The sequence below is a fragment of the Branchiostoma floridae genome, chromosome 18, assembly GCF_000003815.2.
Source record: "Branchiostoma floridae strain S238N-H82 chromosome 18, Bfl_VNyyK, whole genome shotgun sequence".
NCBI classification, from domain to species: Eukaryota; Metazoa; Chordata; class Leptocardii; order Amphioxiformes; family Branchiostomatidae; genus Branchiostoma; species Branchiostoma floridae.
In genome coordinates this window covers 6,486,551-6,503,232 of record NC_049996.1, presented here as the reverse complement: position 1 = coordinate 6,503,232, position 16,682 = coordinate 6,486,551, and the positions used below count along the sequence as shown (strand labels likewise).

At 43.3% G+C, this 16,682-nt stretch overlaps 1 protein-coding gene across 1 annotated transcript; it reads right to left on the bottom strand.

Annotated features, from left to right (window-relative positions):
* Positions 1–9,109: 9,109 nt before the first annotated feature.
* On the bottom strand, positions 9,110–15,829 carry LOC118406037 (octapeptide-repeat protein T2-like; the record flags this gene model as incomplete). The annotated part of the gene is made up of 3 exons (XM_035805891.1): positions 15,762–15,829; positions 13,667–13,735; positions 9,110–9,509 (listed from the first exon to the last, which is right to left on the bottom strand). Coding segments are annotated over exons 1-3 (537 nt in total), but the record flags the coding sequence as incomplete, so codon positions are not given.
* Positions 15,830–16,682: the final 853 nt, after the last annotated feature.

Sequence of the window (16,682 nt, the reverse complement as noted above, 5' to 3'; positions counted from 1 at the left end):
TAAACAACTGTCTGTGACACAACAAAAAGACCTTAGACCTACATAATGTGTATATATTTCCATATACACTCGGACAGCGGCCGCTATGACTTTTGAAACATTACCATTTTCGTTTAGGTCCTCTACGTTTTTTTCAAAGTAACCTACGTATACGTCTTATTACATTATTCTACATTGACATACTATAAATTCTACAGTGAGATACTGTAAATGCAGAAATGTTCGCGGTTTTCGCGGTGGCCACTTCACCGCGAACTTTGCAAACATTGTTCCATTATAGTATGAGACTACAGACTATGGCGCTACCGCTAACTTAAAACCACAGCAAACTTAAATGCATTTACAGTAGTGCATGCCTTCGTTTTTGAAGTGATACTAAACTCATCCCTATGTCATAAAGAGCATTGTGTTCACGACCGAAAAAAAAATTTGCGACAACACGATGAACTAGCAGGCCTCATCTTAATTTAGCATTTCTTTGTCTTATCAAGACCTACCCTCGTACACCATGAATATTTCCAAAGTTTTACAGGACCAGGGAAATATTTAGAAAATTGAAACAGTACTAGTGTTAAAAATATTTCTGAAGTATCAAATGTCCTAGACATATAATTACAAAACTATAAAATCAATTCTAAACAATGGCAACAAACATCCGCACGGTGTCTTGGAATGGACACTTGAAAGTTATTGTACCTCCCTCCTTTCATGATTCTTTGCTCGCCAGGTCTTTTCGTGGTCTCCTTCCATACATATTATTTTTCCAAGACATAACTTCTGACACAAACGACACCACAGCCAGGCAACCACTAACGAATAGCACAAGCACACGATATAGACACAATCCACTTGACTTAATCAAGTACAGCATCCCCTATACAACGTCTAGAGAAAATTATTCATAGTATTTCATTGTCTTCCAAAGATATACCCACATACTTTTAATATCAAACAAGTCCATCCAGGCAATCTATGGCAGATCTTGCTGACAGACACTATCTGGTCATACTAAGAGTAGCCCTTACAACATTGACTATGCAATGCTTTATATTCAATTTGTATACCACACAGTATAATAAAAGACTGATCTTGACTAATCATAAATGTACATGTATCTGGCATATCCCCAGCAACTTTTGCGAACGTACAGTTTGATTATGAATGGGAGCCTTACTCACCAACCCTGTAGCTATAGGACTCTCAAAAAGGCAAGGGTTAATGATTGTGAAAAAAATGACAACAAAAATGACATGCAGATGTTGTCATGTTATAAGAAAGAGGCGTTTTACGAATAACAAAACGGCGTTTGATTTTTTTTGCTCCCAACATAAGATAGTAAAAAACTTTAAAAAGGCAGAGATCAGAAAGTGTTTGATATCTAAAATGCACACATTTCAATTAAAAATTCAGATAAATTATTTCAATAAGGGGAAGCTCAGTAAGAGCCAACATGTTTTTCTGGACTTCTTTTTTATATTTAGGCCATCCTCCTACGCAGGGACATCCAACGGCGAAACCGCCTGTCTGGATGTACCCGGGTACCCTGCTTTCACAACCGTCAGTCTTAGTTCCATGGAACCCAAAAAAAGCTCCCCCAAAAAAGCTGTCAGCCAGTCAGAGAATAGGCCTGTCAGTATTCAAAAGGGGTCCCGCATATATAAGGGTAATCTCATTAATATTTACTAGAGTTCCACGAAACACATACCTTCGCCAGACAATCAAGGGTTGTTATGGAGAATGCCTTTGTCAATGACTTAAAGGTTTTATAGCTTCTCAAGTTATGTTATCCGCACTCACACACACTCACACAGAGCCCGCTGCAGTACCGACGGAAGATACCGGGCGAACCATTTTCAAACTCAACCTTTGTTTCTGCGACCGCTACTCAATACCAAGTATCATGAAAATCTATCAATCAGATCTCCAGTTATACTGTTGACCTACATAAAGACTCACCTAACACTATGGCTTAAGCCTTAACCAAAAGTTTAATCTTCTTGGCGAAGGTAATGAAAAGGCCACAAACCACCAAGCTTCCACTTTTCCCTGCCACATAAGCATCACCAAAATAAGGGGGAAAACACCCCTTCACATCAAAATGGAGAAACCCCTTCCCATAGTGCACAAACAAATAACATGGCGCTTGCAAAGTGAGAACTAATAAACAATGTGTTTGCAACAATAACATCTATGTTTTGCTGACACAAATATGTCATGACCTCCACAAGCCTGGAGCACAGATGTAGTTACCGACACTGAGCACTGACTGTCCAGAAAAGAGGTCGATTGAAGGATTTACACATTCTTCTAATTATCATGTAAATTAAGCCCCGATTTGCATACAATACATTTCAGGATTTTAATCATTACCTAAGGTATATACATACCAAAAATAATGCAAATCCACCAACCCCCCCCTAGACTTATCATCATCGGTCGACGTGATCAAATGTAGACATGTTCGCACATGTCTACACACGACGGGGTTATACCGCCCCTTACGGGGTGACATACCCTTTCGTAGGCTAATTACAAGACGGGGATGCGCCAGGTCTCCCGTCCGGGTGAATGATGTAATTCACCATGTGGCTGATACGAGACAGAGGTTCGCCAGGCCTCCATCCGGGTGATTTGAAGTGAATCACCAACTCCCGACAGAAGGATTTGCACCAACGCACACCGCACCATCGCACGTGTGGGGGTTCTTTAACGTGCATGGGGTATGGCTCTCCCCATACACGGGACCTCCATTTAACGTCCTATCCGAGGGACGACTCATTTTTCACTTGAGTAAAGAGACTAGACTTATACTCTACCAAAGATAATGACAAAATCGCCCGGTGCAGTACAAAACAAGCCGCCAGGAGGCCAAAATTTGCACTACTTAATCCCTGCCCAGAGACGTATCCACTACCCAAAAATCGCAAACCTGACACTTCAGGATAACTATAACGCCAACTTCGACACTCCGCTGCAGTACCGCAACTTGTCGCCAGGATGCCCATTATCGAACTTGACCGTCGTTTTCCAAACCCCTAAATAACTACCGAATATAATGCAAAACGATCCACAGCGTCAAAAGTTATCTTGTACGCAAATACACACACACACACTCACCCCGCTGCACTCACGACAGAAAGCGCCAACAGTACCATTTTCGTACAAAACCTTGCTATACGCAACCGCAACTCAAATACCAAATATCGCGACATTCCATCCACAGCTACCAAAGTTATTTGAGATTGACCTATATACTGGGACACAAAAAAAATTTCTAACCATAACATGACCTTCTTGGCGAAGGTAATAAACAGGGCGGTCAGGAACTAAGGGTGACGGTTGAGAAAGCAGGGTACACCCAGACAAGCGGTTTCGCCTGCGAAGGAGGATGATTTAGGCTAATGGCTTTTGACAAATGAACCTGTGGCTGAGAGTACATACACGGTCATTCCACATAGGAAAATCGGCACGACCAGTAGAGTAGTAATTCACACACCAATGATACAAGCCTTTGTTATCTGGCTGTCCTGGGTTCCATCCCTGTTGAAAGAAAAGGAAACAATTCATTATCAAATTTAGTGTATTGTTTTCTCAACATTCCTATTCAGTCAATGCTGGATCTTAACTTGAACGTTCATCTGTGTTTGTGGGAGTCATTATTGAACTAGTTTAACTGTAACATCCGACAGAATAATTGGACTTACCCAAATTTTCGACTGAACAGCAACAGTCTTTGTCGTTATTGGGTGGGCCGACTACTCACTCTTTGCAGCCAGGGGCTGAATTGCGAGGAGCTTACAATAGGCGGGGCTAAATCCCAAGGGTCTGGAGCGAGCTGCCATTCGGCGCCACTCAGGTGACCTCAATACGACTGTCGCAAGTGTCTGGAGAGAGCTGCCATTCGGCGCCACTCAGGTGACCTCAATACGACAGTAATTGCCCCAGGTGCGGCCAAGTCACTGTAGGTTTTGGACCACTCACCGCACCATCGCACATGTGGCGGGTTCTTTAACGTGCCTGGGGTGTGGCTCTCCCCAGACACGGGACCTCCATTTAACGTCCTATCCGAGGGACGACTCATTTTCACTTGAGTTAAGTGAGGAAAGTCGTGTAAAGTGCCTTTCCCAAGGGCACAAGACCGGCAGCACGGCAGGCGGATTCGATCCCGCGACCTCTCACTCACGAGGCGAACACAATACCACTGTGCTACGCGGCTTCAAGGAAGAAACAATTAACCATCCCCCAACAGAGACGATAGGCGCCATAGACTTCCTGCAACCTATGATCCACTGCTTACTGAGTCACATGTTGTATCTGTATAACGTGACGTCACGGCAGCAGTGGATTGTTCATTCCTTGACAAAGACTGGTGCTGTTCAGTCGAAAATTTGGATGAGGCTAATTTTTGTTTTGGATATTACAGTTAAACAAGTTCAATAATGTTGGATCTTATCGCTATGCATAGTGCCCGGATAACAACCCATCTACGGAAAACAAATCTTGAAATGAATGAATGAATGAATTTTATTGCTCAACAATCGCACAGGGTACAATGTATGGCAATTAATAACTGACAAAAGCGTTAAAAGTGGTACACAAACAACTGCAACAGTAAATTCAAACAAAGAAATAATAATTAAGAAAAAAACTAAATATTACAATTGTGCGAACACTGTCGGCTGCACCATTAATAGTTTAATCAGTTCTTAATTTCTTATCAAACCAAAATCAATTTAAAATTTCATCGGCATCTGGTCTAGCTTTGTAGCATGTCTTCAGAAAAGATGCAATTCGATAACCATAAGCATTTCAAATATGCCATTTTTAAGGGAAATTTTAAAATCAAAATCTTCAGCATTATTTTACAAATGATGGTTGAGGCATGATCATGTCAACTTACTTTATAATTTTTTAAGATAGACCCGTCTTCCCATCGCCAACGCCTCTTTCTCGGAAGAAGAAAGAACTTGTTCTTAAGGCCGATCCAATGTTCAAGGCTTCCGCCTTCTGCGTGGACAAGATTTCTCAATGCGTGATCCAACTCTTCTGTTTTAGGCATGGCTAGTTTGGCACCCTCCCTCCGGCAGGCCTTCTTAGCGCTCCAGTAGGGCATTTGTCGAGAGCTGAGTCTGATGCATGTTCCGGCAAGGAGTTTGTATCCGACTTGGCAGCTGTCATTCACTGCAAATGCAATATTTGTTTTAAGAAAATGCTCTGTATAATTTAGACAGATCTATTATTGACATCACAAGAGAGTAGAGAGTAGATTGCTGTTGAGGATCCCTGACGACAAGATAATGAACCAACTAGAGTTCGGCGACCTCATACCTCTATGAAATATTTAGAGTTTTTGTAAATTTTACGCAAATGACTTGCACATTTACATGATTTATGCATAGTGGTGTTCATCATTGACTAACATGACATTTTATGGATGTAAAAATGGTTTCTAGTGTTGCTAGACTAACGTTGCATGGGTCAACTAGGAATGATCATGTAAAATCAATCCAGTTCAATGTGGTGTGTTAGATATTTCAAAACTAGCACTACAGAGTAGGCTGTCTTCCTACCTTTATTGGTCGTTGATGTGTCCGAGTTAGAAGCCCCGTGATGCATATCAGTCATATGTATTTTCAACGATTGCTGTATGAGGAAGACAAACTATTCCTGATTACACACAGCTGGCAGTCTACACCTGAGCAGCTCACGCACAGCGCTCGGACTGTCAGGAATGTTTGTGATCAGGAACATCAAGCAGAGTGGAGGACGATCGACACACAAAACACAGAATAAGCCTTCTCACACTAGTTACTACGCATGCGCGGGTGTAAGGAACGCTGGGTAATATGTCAAAGTTGAAGGCCTCCAGAAAATCAACATTCCGACATTTTGCAGGCGCCATTACATTCTGGACATTGTTACACAAATGGAAACAATGGTAGAGAGTAGACTGTTGACGTTAAATACTAGTATATCACCCAGAGTTCCTTTCACCCGCGCATGCGTGGTAACTAGTGTGAGAAGACATATGGAGCCTCAACTGATGTGTCTACACTGCAAGCGATGTTCGTGTTGTTACTGTCCGGCGACATCCACACCAACCCTGGCCCTCAAGACCTTGGTCTGGCAAGTAAATGACTCTACGTCGGTAATATCAACATTAGCAGCCTTGGGAATAAAGTGCACGAAATAATAGACTTATTGTGCTCTAACAATATGCAAATTTCCACTATTTCTGAAACGCACCTTGACCATGGAATAGGTGACGGACTGCTGAGTGTCGCAGATTATACCCTGGTAAGAAGGGACCGTAACAACAAGAGCGGAGGCGTTGCTCTGTATATCAAAGACAACATTCCATACAAATGTAAATTAGATTTACAGATACATGTACCTGAAATTGAAGCGATTTGGGTAGAAATACATCTTTCTTAACCCTATTCGGACCGGGCTTTTTTGGTCATCCCTGGACCGGGGCTTTTGAGGCCCGCGACGTCTAAGTCCTATAACTATAACGAGACGTGTGGTTGGACCGCCAATTATTTTAGGACATGATGTAGACATAATATCTAAGACGTTTTTGACGTTTGACGCTACGATAACGTAATATGACGTAATTATGACGTCATCAATTTGATTATATTGGCCGGACCAATTAAAAAAGGGTATTCTCAGAAGATTTCAAGTTATGCTACAAATATGTATCAGCATGTGCAGATAACAGAATAAGAATGTTTGTTATGACTTGTGTATATCAACATCAATGACGTGCGTCATGCACATCTAAGATACCAGTCGGGCTCCGCCATATTACATCCACCACCAAATACATTTTTACAGCAAATTAGCATAATTTATCAATATCTAATTATGAAAGATATTGTTAATAACATAAGATTTTATTTATGTAAGAAAATAGACGTGACCAAATAAACGTGAAAAATACATTGTTAGAACCGAAATTACCAATTTTTTTACTTGGAATTATTCAAACCAAATCATGTCAAAATGTTTTACATAGATCAATTTAATGAAACTATACTTATGTACAAGTAGCAAAAAGAATCATCAATAAAAGTGTATTTGAATAAAACGTTATGGGGTCAGTTTTGACCCAATACGGTAAGATTAGTCGTAAAAAGGCTACGGTGGTGTGGAGGTTTAAGGACTAGCTATACACTAAGTTCATAGTAAAGGAAACTAACTGAATTGTGTTCTACCTTGTTCTTCGGTACGGTAGACAGATAAACGCAGACAAAAATTCCCGCAGCAACAGTACCTGCCACTGCTACAGAGATGATGATACCACGTAGTAGATAGGAACGGAGACAGGTAGAGCAGATTTTGGTTGAATCTGTGTAAAGTACACGTTGATACTTTAACGATTTTAAACTATATCTTATATTGTTATTTTGTTGTTTTGATGCAATCTTCTTTCTCTGTTTCTAAGCTGATTTTTATGTTGATTCACTTTTTGTCATAGTTTGTCTATTGTTTGTTTTTCAAATTTTATTTTGTTTTGGTTTTATCGACATGGTGGACTTGAAGATGTAACCTTTAAGTTTGAAAACACAAACTAATTAAACACACAAGGTACGTACACAGTTAGACAAACAAACACACGTAACGAACCATACACAGTTCCGCTCTTTCGCTTTGTTAGAAAAAAATTTAATATTTGCTTTTTCTGTGTACCTTTGATGTTATTTTGTCGAAGTGAAGCAGGCACGTATGTAGGGTTGTTTAGCAAGCCCGGGTCGACCTTCTGTAGATCGTCTGATAATGTTTTTTTTTCCGCTTCATCCGCTTGTAGTCCTTTGTCTTTAGCAGACTGTCGTGAGCGTTTGGTGCCGTCTATTTCCATATGATCATACATTTGGCTGTCTGTATCGTCATCACAGTCATCATTGTCTAAGGTGCTCGATCTTGGAATTGTTGAAAGTTCTGTGTAAACAAGCAGGAAAAGACATAGAAGTCAGAAACCAACATAAAAAAGGGATAACGGATTACTTTAAGTGTTAAAAGCACTTATATGTTATTCTTTTGTTGGAATAAGAATCAACTAACTCGTGGTTAGTTCATATTGCACGTTTTAATGATTAAAAGCCAATATTAAGCAAACTTTTGTTTAAAGCTGCACTAAGATTTAGGCCCCTAAGCTGTAAATATTCTCCAGAACAAAACCTTAATGTCAATGGCCTAAACAACAACTTTTTAGCATTTCTGCATCATTATTTCCTATTCTTGGTGTTGTGAGCAGTGCAAATACAAGCTGTACAAGGTCCGCTGACTTATAATCTCTCTCTGGAGGTAGAGCCTCCTGTTTTCAAACAACAACATGCTGGCCACCAGTAGGTCCCCTTAGATGGGGTACTCGGTTAGGCAGACTGGAGATAGACAAGAGCACAATGAAGATTGTCTTCTTTAACCCTCAAACAACGTATTTTTTTTACTAATCTTACCGTTTTATACAAATACACTTTTAGCGTGACTATTTTTGTGATACATAAATAGTTTCAATAATCTTTGTATGACAGTTTGACGTAATTTGATGTGAATACCTCCGGGTAATTATCATAATGTATGCAAAATATCATTAGGACCACATTTGGAACTAACCCTATTCAGACCGGGGAAAATGGGTTTTAATGCCCGTTTCAACTTAAATGTCGCATATCTCCTGAACATCTTATTACGCAAGGGCCAGCAAATTTGGTATCTAATCACTCTAAAATAGCATGTAATTATAAACTTTCTCTTTTGTAGAGTATCAACAATTAGAAGGTAATGTTCCCTTCAAAACTGCAAGAAACCTTGTAAAGAAGCTTATACTGTACTCCGAATGATGAGACTGTCTGTCTGCTTCCTTGTCTGTCTGCCTCTCTGTCTGTCTACTTCCCTGTCTGTCTGCATCATTGTCTGTCTGCCTCCTTGTCTGTCTGCCTCCATGTCTGTCTGCTTCCCTGTCTGCCTGCTTCCTTGTCTGTTTTCCTTTCCTGTCTGTCTGCTTCCTTTTCTGTCTTTCTCTCTGCCTGTCAGCTCCCTTTGTCTGTCTGTGTCCCTGTCTGTCTGCTTCCCTGCCTGTCTGCCTCCTTGTCTGTCTGCTTCTCTGTCTGTCTACCTCTCTGCATTCCTGTCTGCCTGCTTCCTTGTCTGTTTTCCTCCCTGTCTGTCCGCTTCCCAGACTGTCTGCTTCCTTGTCTGTGTGCCTCCCTTTCTGGCTGCCTTCCTGTTTGTTGCCCTGTCTGTCTGCCTCCTTGTCTGTTTGCCTTTCTGTCTGTCTCCCTTCTTGTCTATTTGCCTCCCTGTCCGTCTGCTTCCTTCTCTGTCTGCCTTTCTGTCTGTCTTCTTCCCTGTCTGTCTTCTTCCCTGTCTGTCTGCGTCCTTGTCTGTCTGCCTCCCTGTTTGTCTTCTTCCCTGTCTGTCTGCGTCTTTGTCTGTCTGCCTCCTTGTCTATTTCCCCGTCTGTCTGTATGCTTCCCTGTCTATCTGCCTGCCTCCCCGTCCGTCTGCTTCCCGGTCAGTCTGCCTGTCTGTATACTTCAACGTCTGTCCGCTTCCCCGTCTGTCTGCTTCTCTGTCTGTCTCATTCCTTGTCTATTTGCTTTCTTGTCTGTCTGTCTGTCTGTCTGCCTCCTTGTTGTTTTTCCTCCCTCCCTGTCTGCTTCCCTGTCTGTCTGTCTCCCTGTCCGTCTGCCTCTCTATCTGTCTACTTCTTTGTCTATCTGCTTCCCTGCCTGTCTCCTTCCTTGTCTATTTGCTTTTTTGTCTATCTGTATGCCTCCTTGTTGTTCTGCCTCCCTCCCTGTCTGCTTCTCTGTCTGTCTACTTCTTTGTCTATCTCCTTCCCTGTCTCTCTGCTTCCCTGTCTGTCTGCGCCCTTGTCTGTCTGCGCCCCTGTTTGTCTGTCTGCTTTCCGGTCTATCTGCCTGCCTCCAAGTCTGTCTACTTCCCTGTCAGTCTGTCTGCCTCTCTGTTTGTCCGCTCCCCCGTTTGTCTGCTTCTCTGTCTGTCTCTGTCCTTGTCTATTTGCTTTCTTGTTTGCCTGTCTGCCTCCTTGTCGTTCTGCCTCCCTCACTGTCCGTCTTCCTGTCCGGCTAAATCCCTCCCTGTCTGCTTCTCTGTCTATTAGCTTCCCTGTCTGTCTTCTTTCTCGTCTGTGTTCTTTTCGGTCTGTCTGCTTCCCTGTCTGTCTGCCTCCTTGTCTGTCTGTCTGCCTCCCTGTCTGTCTGCTTCCCTTTCTGTTGGCTTCCTTGCCTGTTTGCTTTCATGTCTGTCTTTCTGCTTGCCTGCCTCTATACTTTCTTGTCTGTCTGCTTCAATTCCTGTCTGCCTCCCTTCCCCTATGCCTCCCTGTCTGTCTGCTTCCTTGTCTGTCGGTCTGTTTCCCTGTCTGTCTGCTTCTCTGTTTGTCTGCCTCCTTTCCTGTCTGCCTCCCTGTCTATCTGCTTCTTTGTCTGTAGGTTTCTTCGCCTGCCTGATTCCTTGTCTGTCTGCTTCCCTGCCTCTATGCTTTCTTGTCTGTCTGCTTCCATGCCTGTCTGCCTCCCTGTCTCTATGCCTCCCTGTCTGTCTATCTTTATGTCTCCCTGTTCTCTACTTCCCTGTCTGTCGACATTCCTGTCTGTCTGCCTCCCCGTCTGTGTGCATCCCTGTCTGTCTGACTCCGTGTCTGTCTGCTTTCCTGTCTGTTTGTCTGCCTTCCTGTCTGTCTGCTTCCCTGTCTGTCTGCTTTCTTGTCTGTATGCTTCCCCGTCTATCTTATTCCTTATCTGTCTCCTTCCTTTTCCATCTGCCTCAATGTCTGTCTATTTCCCTGCCTGTCTGCTTCCTTATCTGTCTGCTTCCCTGCCTGTCTGCTTCCTTGTCTGTCTGCTTTCTTGTCTGCCTCCCTCCATATCTGCCTGCCTCTCTGTCAGTCTGCTTTCCTGTCTGTCTGCTTCCCGGTCTGTCTGCTTTTCTGTCTGTCTGCGTCATTGTCCGCCTGCTTCCCTGTCTGTCTGCTTCCCTAACTGTCTGCTTCCTTGTCTGTCTGCTTCCCTGCCTTTATGCTTTCTTGTCTGTCTGCGTCCATGCCTGTCTGCCTCCCTGCCTATATGCCTCCCTGTCTGTCTACCTCTATGTCTGTCTCCCTGTCCTCTACTTCCTTGTCTGTCGACATCGATATCCCTGTCTGTCTGCCTCCCCGTCTGTGTGCTTCCCTGTCTGTATGCTTTGTTGTTTGTGTGCCTTCCTGTCTGTCGGCTTCCCTATCTGTCTGCCTCCGTGTCTGTCTTCTTTCTTGTCTGTCTGCTTCCCTGTCCGTCTTCTTCTCTATCTGTTAGCTTCCCTGTCTGTCTTCTTTCTAGCCTGTATGCTTCCCGGTCTGTCTGCTTTTCTGTCTGTCTGCGTCATTGTCTGCCTGCTTCCCTAACTGTCTGCTTCTTTGTCTGTCTGCCTCCCTGTCTATCTGCTTCCTTGTCTGTAGGTTTCTTTGCCTGTCTGCTTCCTTGTCTGTCTGCTTCACTGCCTTTTTGCTTTCTTGTCTGTCTGCTTCCTTGTCTGTCTGCTTCCCTAACTTACTGCTTTCCTGTTTGTCTGCTTTCTTGTCTGCCACCCTCAATGTCTGTCTGCCTCCCTGTCTGCCAGCCTCCGTCTCTGTCTGCTTTCCTGTCTATCTGCTTTCCTGTCTGTCTGCCTCCCTGTCTCTCTGCTTCCTTGTCATTCTGCTCCTTTGTCTGCCTCCCTGTCTGCCTGCTTTCATATCTGTCTGCTTCCTGTCTGTCTGCCTCCCTATATGTCTCCTTCCCTATCTGTCTGCCTCCCTATCTGTGTGCCTCCTTGTCTGTCTGCCTCCCTGTCTGTCTGCTTCCTTGCGTGTCTGTCTACCTGTGTACCAGCTTCCCTGTCTGTCTGCTTCCCTGTCTATCTGCTTCTCTGTCTGTCTAAATCCTTGTCTGTCTGCTTTCCTGTCTGCCTGTTTTTTCTGTCTGTCTGCGTCCTTGTCTGTCTGCCTTCCTGTGTGTCTGCTTTCTTGTCTGTCTGCTTTCCTGTCTGTCTGCTTCTCTGTCTGTCTGCCTCCTTGTCTGTCCTCCTCCCTGTCTGTCTGCTTCCCTTTCTCTCTGCATCCTTGTCTGTCTGCATCTCTGTCTGTCTGCATCCCTGTCTGTCTGCTTTCATGTCTGTCTGCCTCCTTGTCTGTTTGTCTCTCAGTCCGTCTGCTTCCTTCTCGTCTTTCTGCTTCCCTTCTTGTCTGCATCCCTGTCTGTCTACCTCCCTACATGTATGCTTCCTTGTCTGTCTACCTTTCTGTCTGCTAACCTGCCTGTCTTCTTCTTTGTCTGTCTGCCTTCCTTTCTGTCTGCTCCCCTGCCTGTCTACTTCTTTGTCTGTCGACATCCCTGTCTGTCTGCGTCCCTGTCTGTCTGCTTCCCTGTTTGTCTGCCTGCGTGTCTGTCTGCTTTCCTTTCTGTCTTCTTCCTTGTCCATCTGCCACAATGTCTGTCTATTTCGCTGTCTGTCTGCTTCCTTGTCTGTCTGCTTCCCTAACTTACTGCTTTCCTGTCTGTCTACTTCCTTATCTATATGCTTCCTTGTCTGCCTGCCTCTCTGTCTGTCTGCTCCCCTGTCTGTCTGCCTCTCTGGTCTGCCTGCCTCCCTGTCTGTCTGCCACCCTGTCTGTCAGCTCCCCTGTCTGTCTGCTCCCTTGTCTTTTTGCTTCCCGGTCTGTCCGCTTCTCTGTCTATCTGCTTCCATATACATGTCTGTCTTGTTCCTTGTCTGTTTGCTCGCCTGTCTGTCTGCTCCTTTTACTGTCTGTCAGCTCCCCTGTCTGTCCATGTCCGTTTGCATCCATGTCTGTCTACTTTCCGGTCTGTTCGCTCCCCTGTCTATCTGCTTTCCTTTCTGTCTGCTTCCTTGTCTGCCTGTCTCTCTGTCTGTCTGCTCCCTGTCTGTCTGCTTCCCTGTCTGTCTTCTCCTTTCTCTGTCTGCCTCCCTGTGTGTCTGCTTCCTTGTCTGTCTGCTCCCCTGTCTGACAGTCTGTCCATGTCAGTTTGCATCCATGTCTGTCTACTTCCCGGTCTGTTCGCTCCCCTGTCTATCTGCCTCCCTTTCTGTCTGCTTCCTTGTCTGCCTGCCTCTTTGTCTGTCTGCCTCTCTGTCTCTCTGCCTCCCCTGTCCGCCTGTCTGCTCCCCTGTCCGTCTGTATGCTCCCTTGGCTGTTAACTTCCCTTTCTGCCTCCCTTATTGTCTGCTCCCTTGTCTGTCTGCCCCTCTGGCGGACTGTTTGCTACCATATATACCGCATGTGCCACTATCTAAAGCTTTGGCTTTTCTTTGATAGCTCCTTCTGCTTGTTTGATTCATCAAGAAAATTAAATCTCCTCCTAGGTTAAACCTTAATACAACAGATACAATATTTCCGATGCCTTTTCGTTACCTTTGAGCTGACTTTACATAATAGGAGGGTTATGTATGGGTGCAAAGGATGTAGAAAAGGTATCCTTTATTTTTCTTACCAACATATTTTCGTTACTTTTGTCTTTGAGCTTCCTTTACAGAAAATGACGAAAATCTCGTCCTTTTTAAGATACGGATACAGAAAAGGGTGTCAAAATAAAGTTAGAGATGTAGTGTATTACGTAGCAGGTTAAATCCCTGACCCTAAGGTCAACGTCCCTAGAGCGTCCTTGTCTGGTTGGCATTGTTTTGCTTGGATAAACATGCAGCAGTTACATAATTCTGATCACGCTGGCTAAGTATATGAGCCATAAACAGCAGTGTTGGTAAGCGCTTTATTTTGTGTACGGATAGAACGTTAAAAATCATAATCGTGTACGTCGTGTTGTCAACCAATCCGATATTAGTGCCATTGGTTTTAGGAAATGTGCTACGCTCTTCTATGCCAGTTGCCCAAAGATGTTGGTGTCATCCTTTTTTTTAATATGGTACTTGGCATTGATGACAGGATCGTTTCTCTCATCGGTATTTATTTTATTCACATATATTTTACATTTATTTTCCCCCACCTAATTGGAAAGGTCGGCACATTTGGTGCCCTAGCATAAGCTGCTCAGGCGTTAGTAGATATGAAAGTTGGAGCGGACTACACCCCTCAGGCCGAAACGTGTTAAGACTGTGACCTAGCTTTCAGCACTATTGGTAAATTCAATAGGATCTGCTCATTATTGCAAGGACGATCATTGTATACATGTAAGGGCATGGTTGCAAAATACCGCTGTTCCTCTAGAAAACATCTCCCGAATTATCTACCTTCGTTGCCATTGTGTTGTAGGGCACCGGACAGGCGAATTTCGTCTTTCAGCAAGTCGTCTGTCTGAAGATTGTTTGATGTCGTAACGTTTTCTTCATTGTCATCTCGTTGTCCTTTGTCTTTATCAACATCTTCATCGACATAATTGTACACGTGGTCGCCATCGGAGTCATCAGCCTCTATTGTGCTCGATTTTAGAACTGACGGTAGCTCTGTGTAGGCAAGAATTGAAAAGACATTATTCGATATTATTGTTTTTGAAAAAATGTAATAAAGGATACTAGTAATAAATGATACTCTGTCCCAAAAGCAAGGACCTCTAGACTGCGCAACTGCTTTTTACACCATACCATCAGACTATGTGACAAATCATTAACTGATGCTTTTAAAAGTGTTGTTTTTTTGTTTGTGTACTGTTCATGTCTTACCTGCTGTGTCTAGTTATTATGCAATGTGATTTTCCTTAAGTCTGTAAGATCAACGGTATTCTGAGGTACTACTGCTAAGGCTTAACTCTGCAATGTTAATTTGACGGATGAAGATTTGAAAGATTTGATTCTAATCCCAATTCCTACCCCGATTGTAGCTCAACCACTAGCTTACATATACCTTATCACCGGACAGGTGTTATTCCAGCTGAATGGAACTCAGCAGGAGTGACACGCATACATAAAGGTGGAGACCAGTCTGATCCAAATAACTCAAGACCTATTTCTATGTGCTGCCTATTGTTATGATAATATTTGAGAAAGAGGTCAACAAACAGTTACTTACATTCTCCTAACATAGAAACAAGTAATGTTTCAGGCAAAGTCATTCGACAACCAGTACCTTTCTTGACGTCGTTGACTACGTTCTGCGTAATATGAATAATTGTTAACCAATCGGTACACTTTTTCTTGTTTTGAAAATGCACTTGATACCGTTGATCACATCCTTCTTTGGACTAAACTAAATTGGATTGGTTTTTGAAGTACTTAGCTAGACTCGCAAATCGACACCAGAGAGTTTTACTAAAGGCACATCTAAATTCCATATCTATCACAATCGGGGTACCTCAAGGTTCAATCTTAGAGCCCTTTCTTTTAAGCTTGTTCATTAACTATCAACTTACAGCTAGCTTTCACCAGCAAGAAAGTAACCTTATATGCGGAAGCTATATTCTACGCAACCAATGACCCCAGATGTAGAGAAAGTACACTTACATTAAAAATGAAACAAATTGCTTCTCGGTTTAAGTCGAGCCGACTAACACTCAATATTAAAAAGACAGAGTGGATGCTTATGGGCTTCACTATAAAACGTATTCCTCTCCTTACTTAGGATTAATGATGATACTCTAAAAGGGTTAGCTCTTAGAAATACCTGGGTGTCATACATGATTGTAGTTTAAATTTCACTTATATCACTTGGATGTAACGTTAGTGGGCAGTTAGATGTCGCAGCGCCTAGGGCTAAAGCCCACAGCCTTATTCTGCACTGATGCAGCAAACTTGTTCTATAACACACTTGCTTTACCACTTCTTGAATATTCTTATGTGGCTTGGTTTGGTTTGGTTTGCAACAGATCTTCATTAGTGACTGATATGTCACTATTCTTCCTGGAGTCCGGGTGATTTGTAGAGAATCACCAAATCTAGACGGAAGGATTTGCACCATCGTACACCGCACCGTCGCACAAGTGCACGTGGTGGTTCTTAAACGTGCGTGGGGTGTGGCTCTTCCCATACACAGGACCTCCATTTAACCTCCTATCCAAGGGATGGCCTTAGTCGAAGCTAGGTACTCATTTTAACCTGAGTAAAGTGAGGAAAGCCGTGTAAAGTGCCTTTCCCAAGGGCACAAGACCGGTGACACGGCAGGATTCTAACTCGAGACCTCTCGGTCCCCAGCCAAACACACTACCTCTGCGCACGCGATCTCATGTGGGACAAATAAAATTCAGTCAAAAAAGTCCTGCAGAACCGGGCTGCAGGTATTACCTCAGACGTGAGCCGAGCTCAAATGTTGTTGCATTTCACCAGGAATTGGGTTGGAGTCAACTATAAGAACGAAGAACTCGCCATATCTGTAAAAAAAAGGTTTTCAAGTGCCTGCATACCAAGCACCCAGCTACTTTCTTAGTATATTTTGTTTTAACAACAAAATCCAGAAATAATAATACCAGGCAATTTCACCTACTACATAAACATAACTACATTTCAATAGCAGTTCAACGTACTTTGTTTATAGAGCAGTTGAAACATGAAATTCAGTCAACCCTATTCAGACCGGGCTTTTTTTGGTCCAATCCTGGACGGGGGGGGGGGGGTCTTTTGAGGCTCGCCCTTTTAAATCTTGTAACTCTTAAACGACTTATCATGGGACATAATATACGAACATTTGAAAAAATTCCATTCTAATGTGACGTAATATGACGTATTTACGA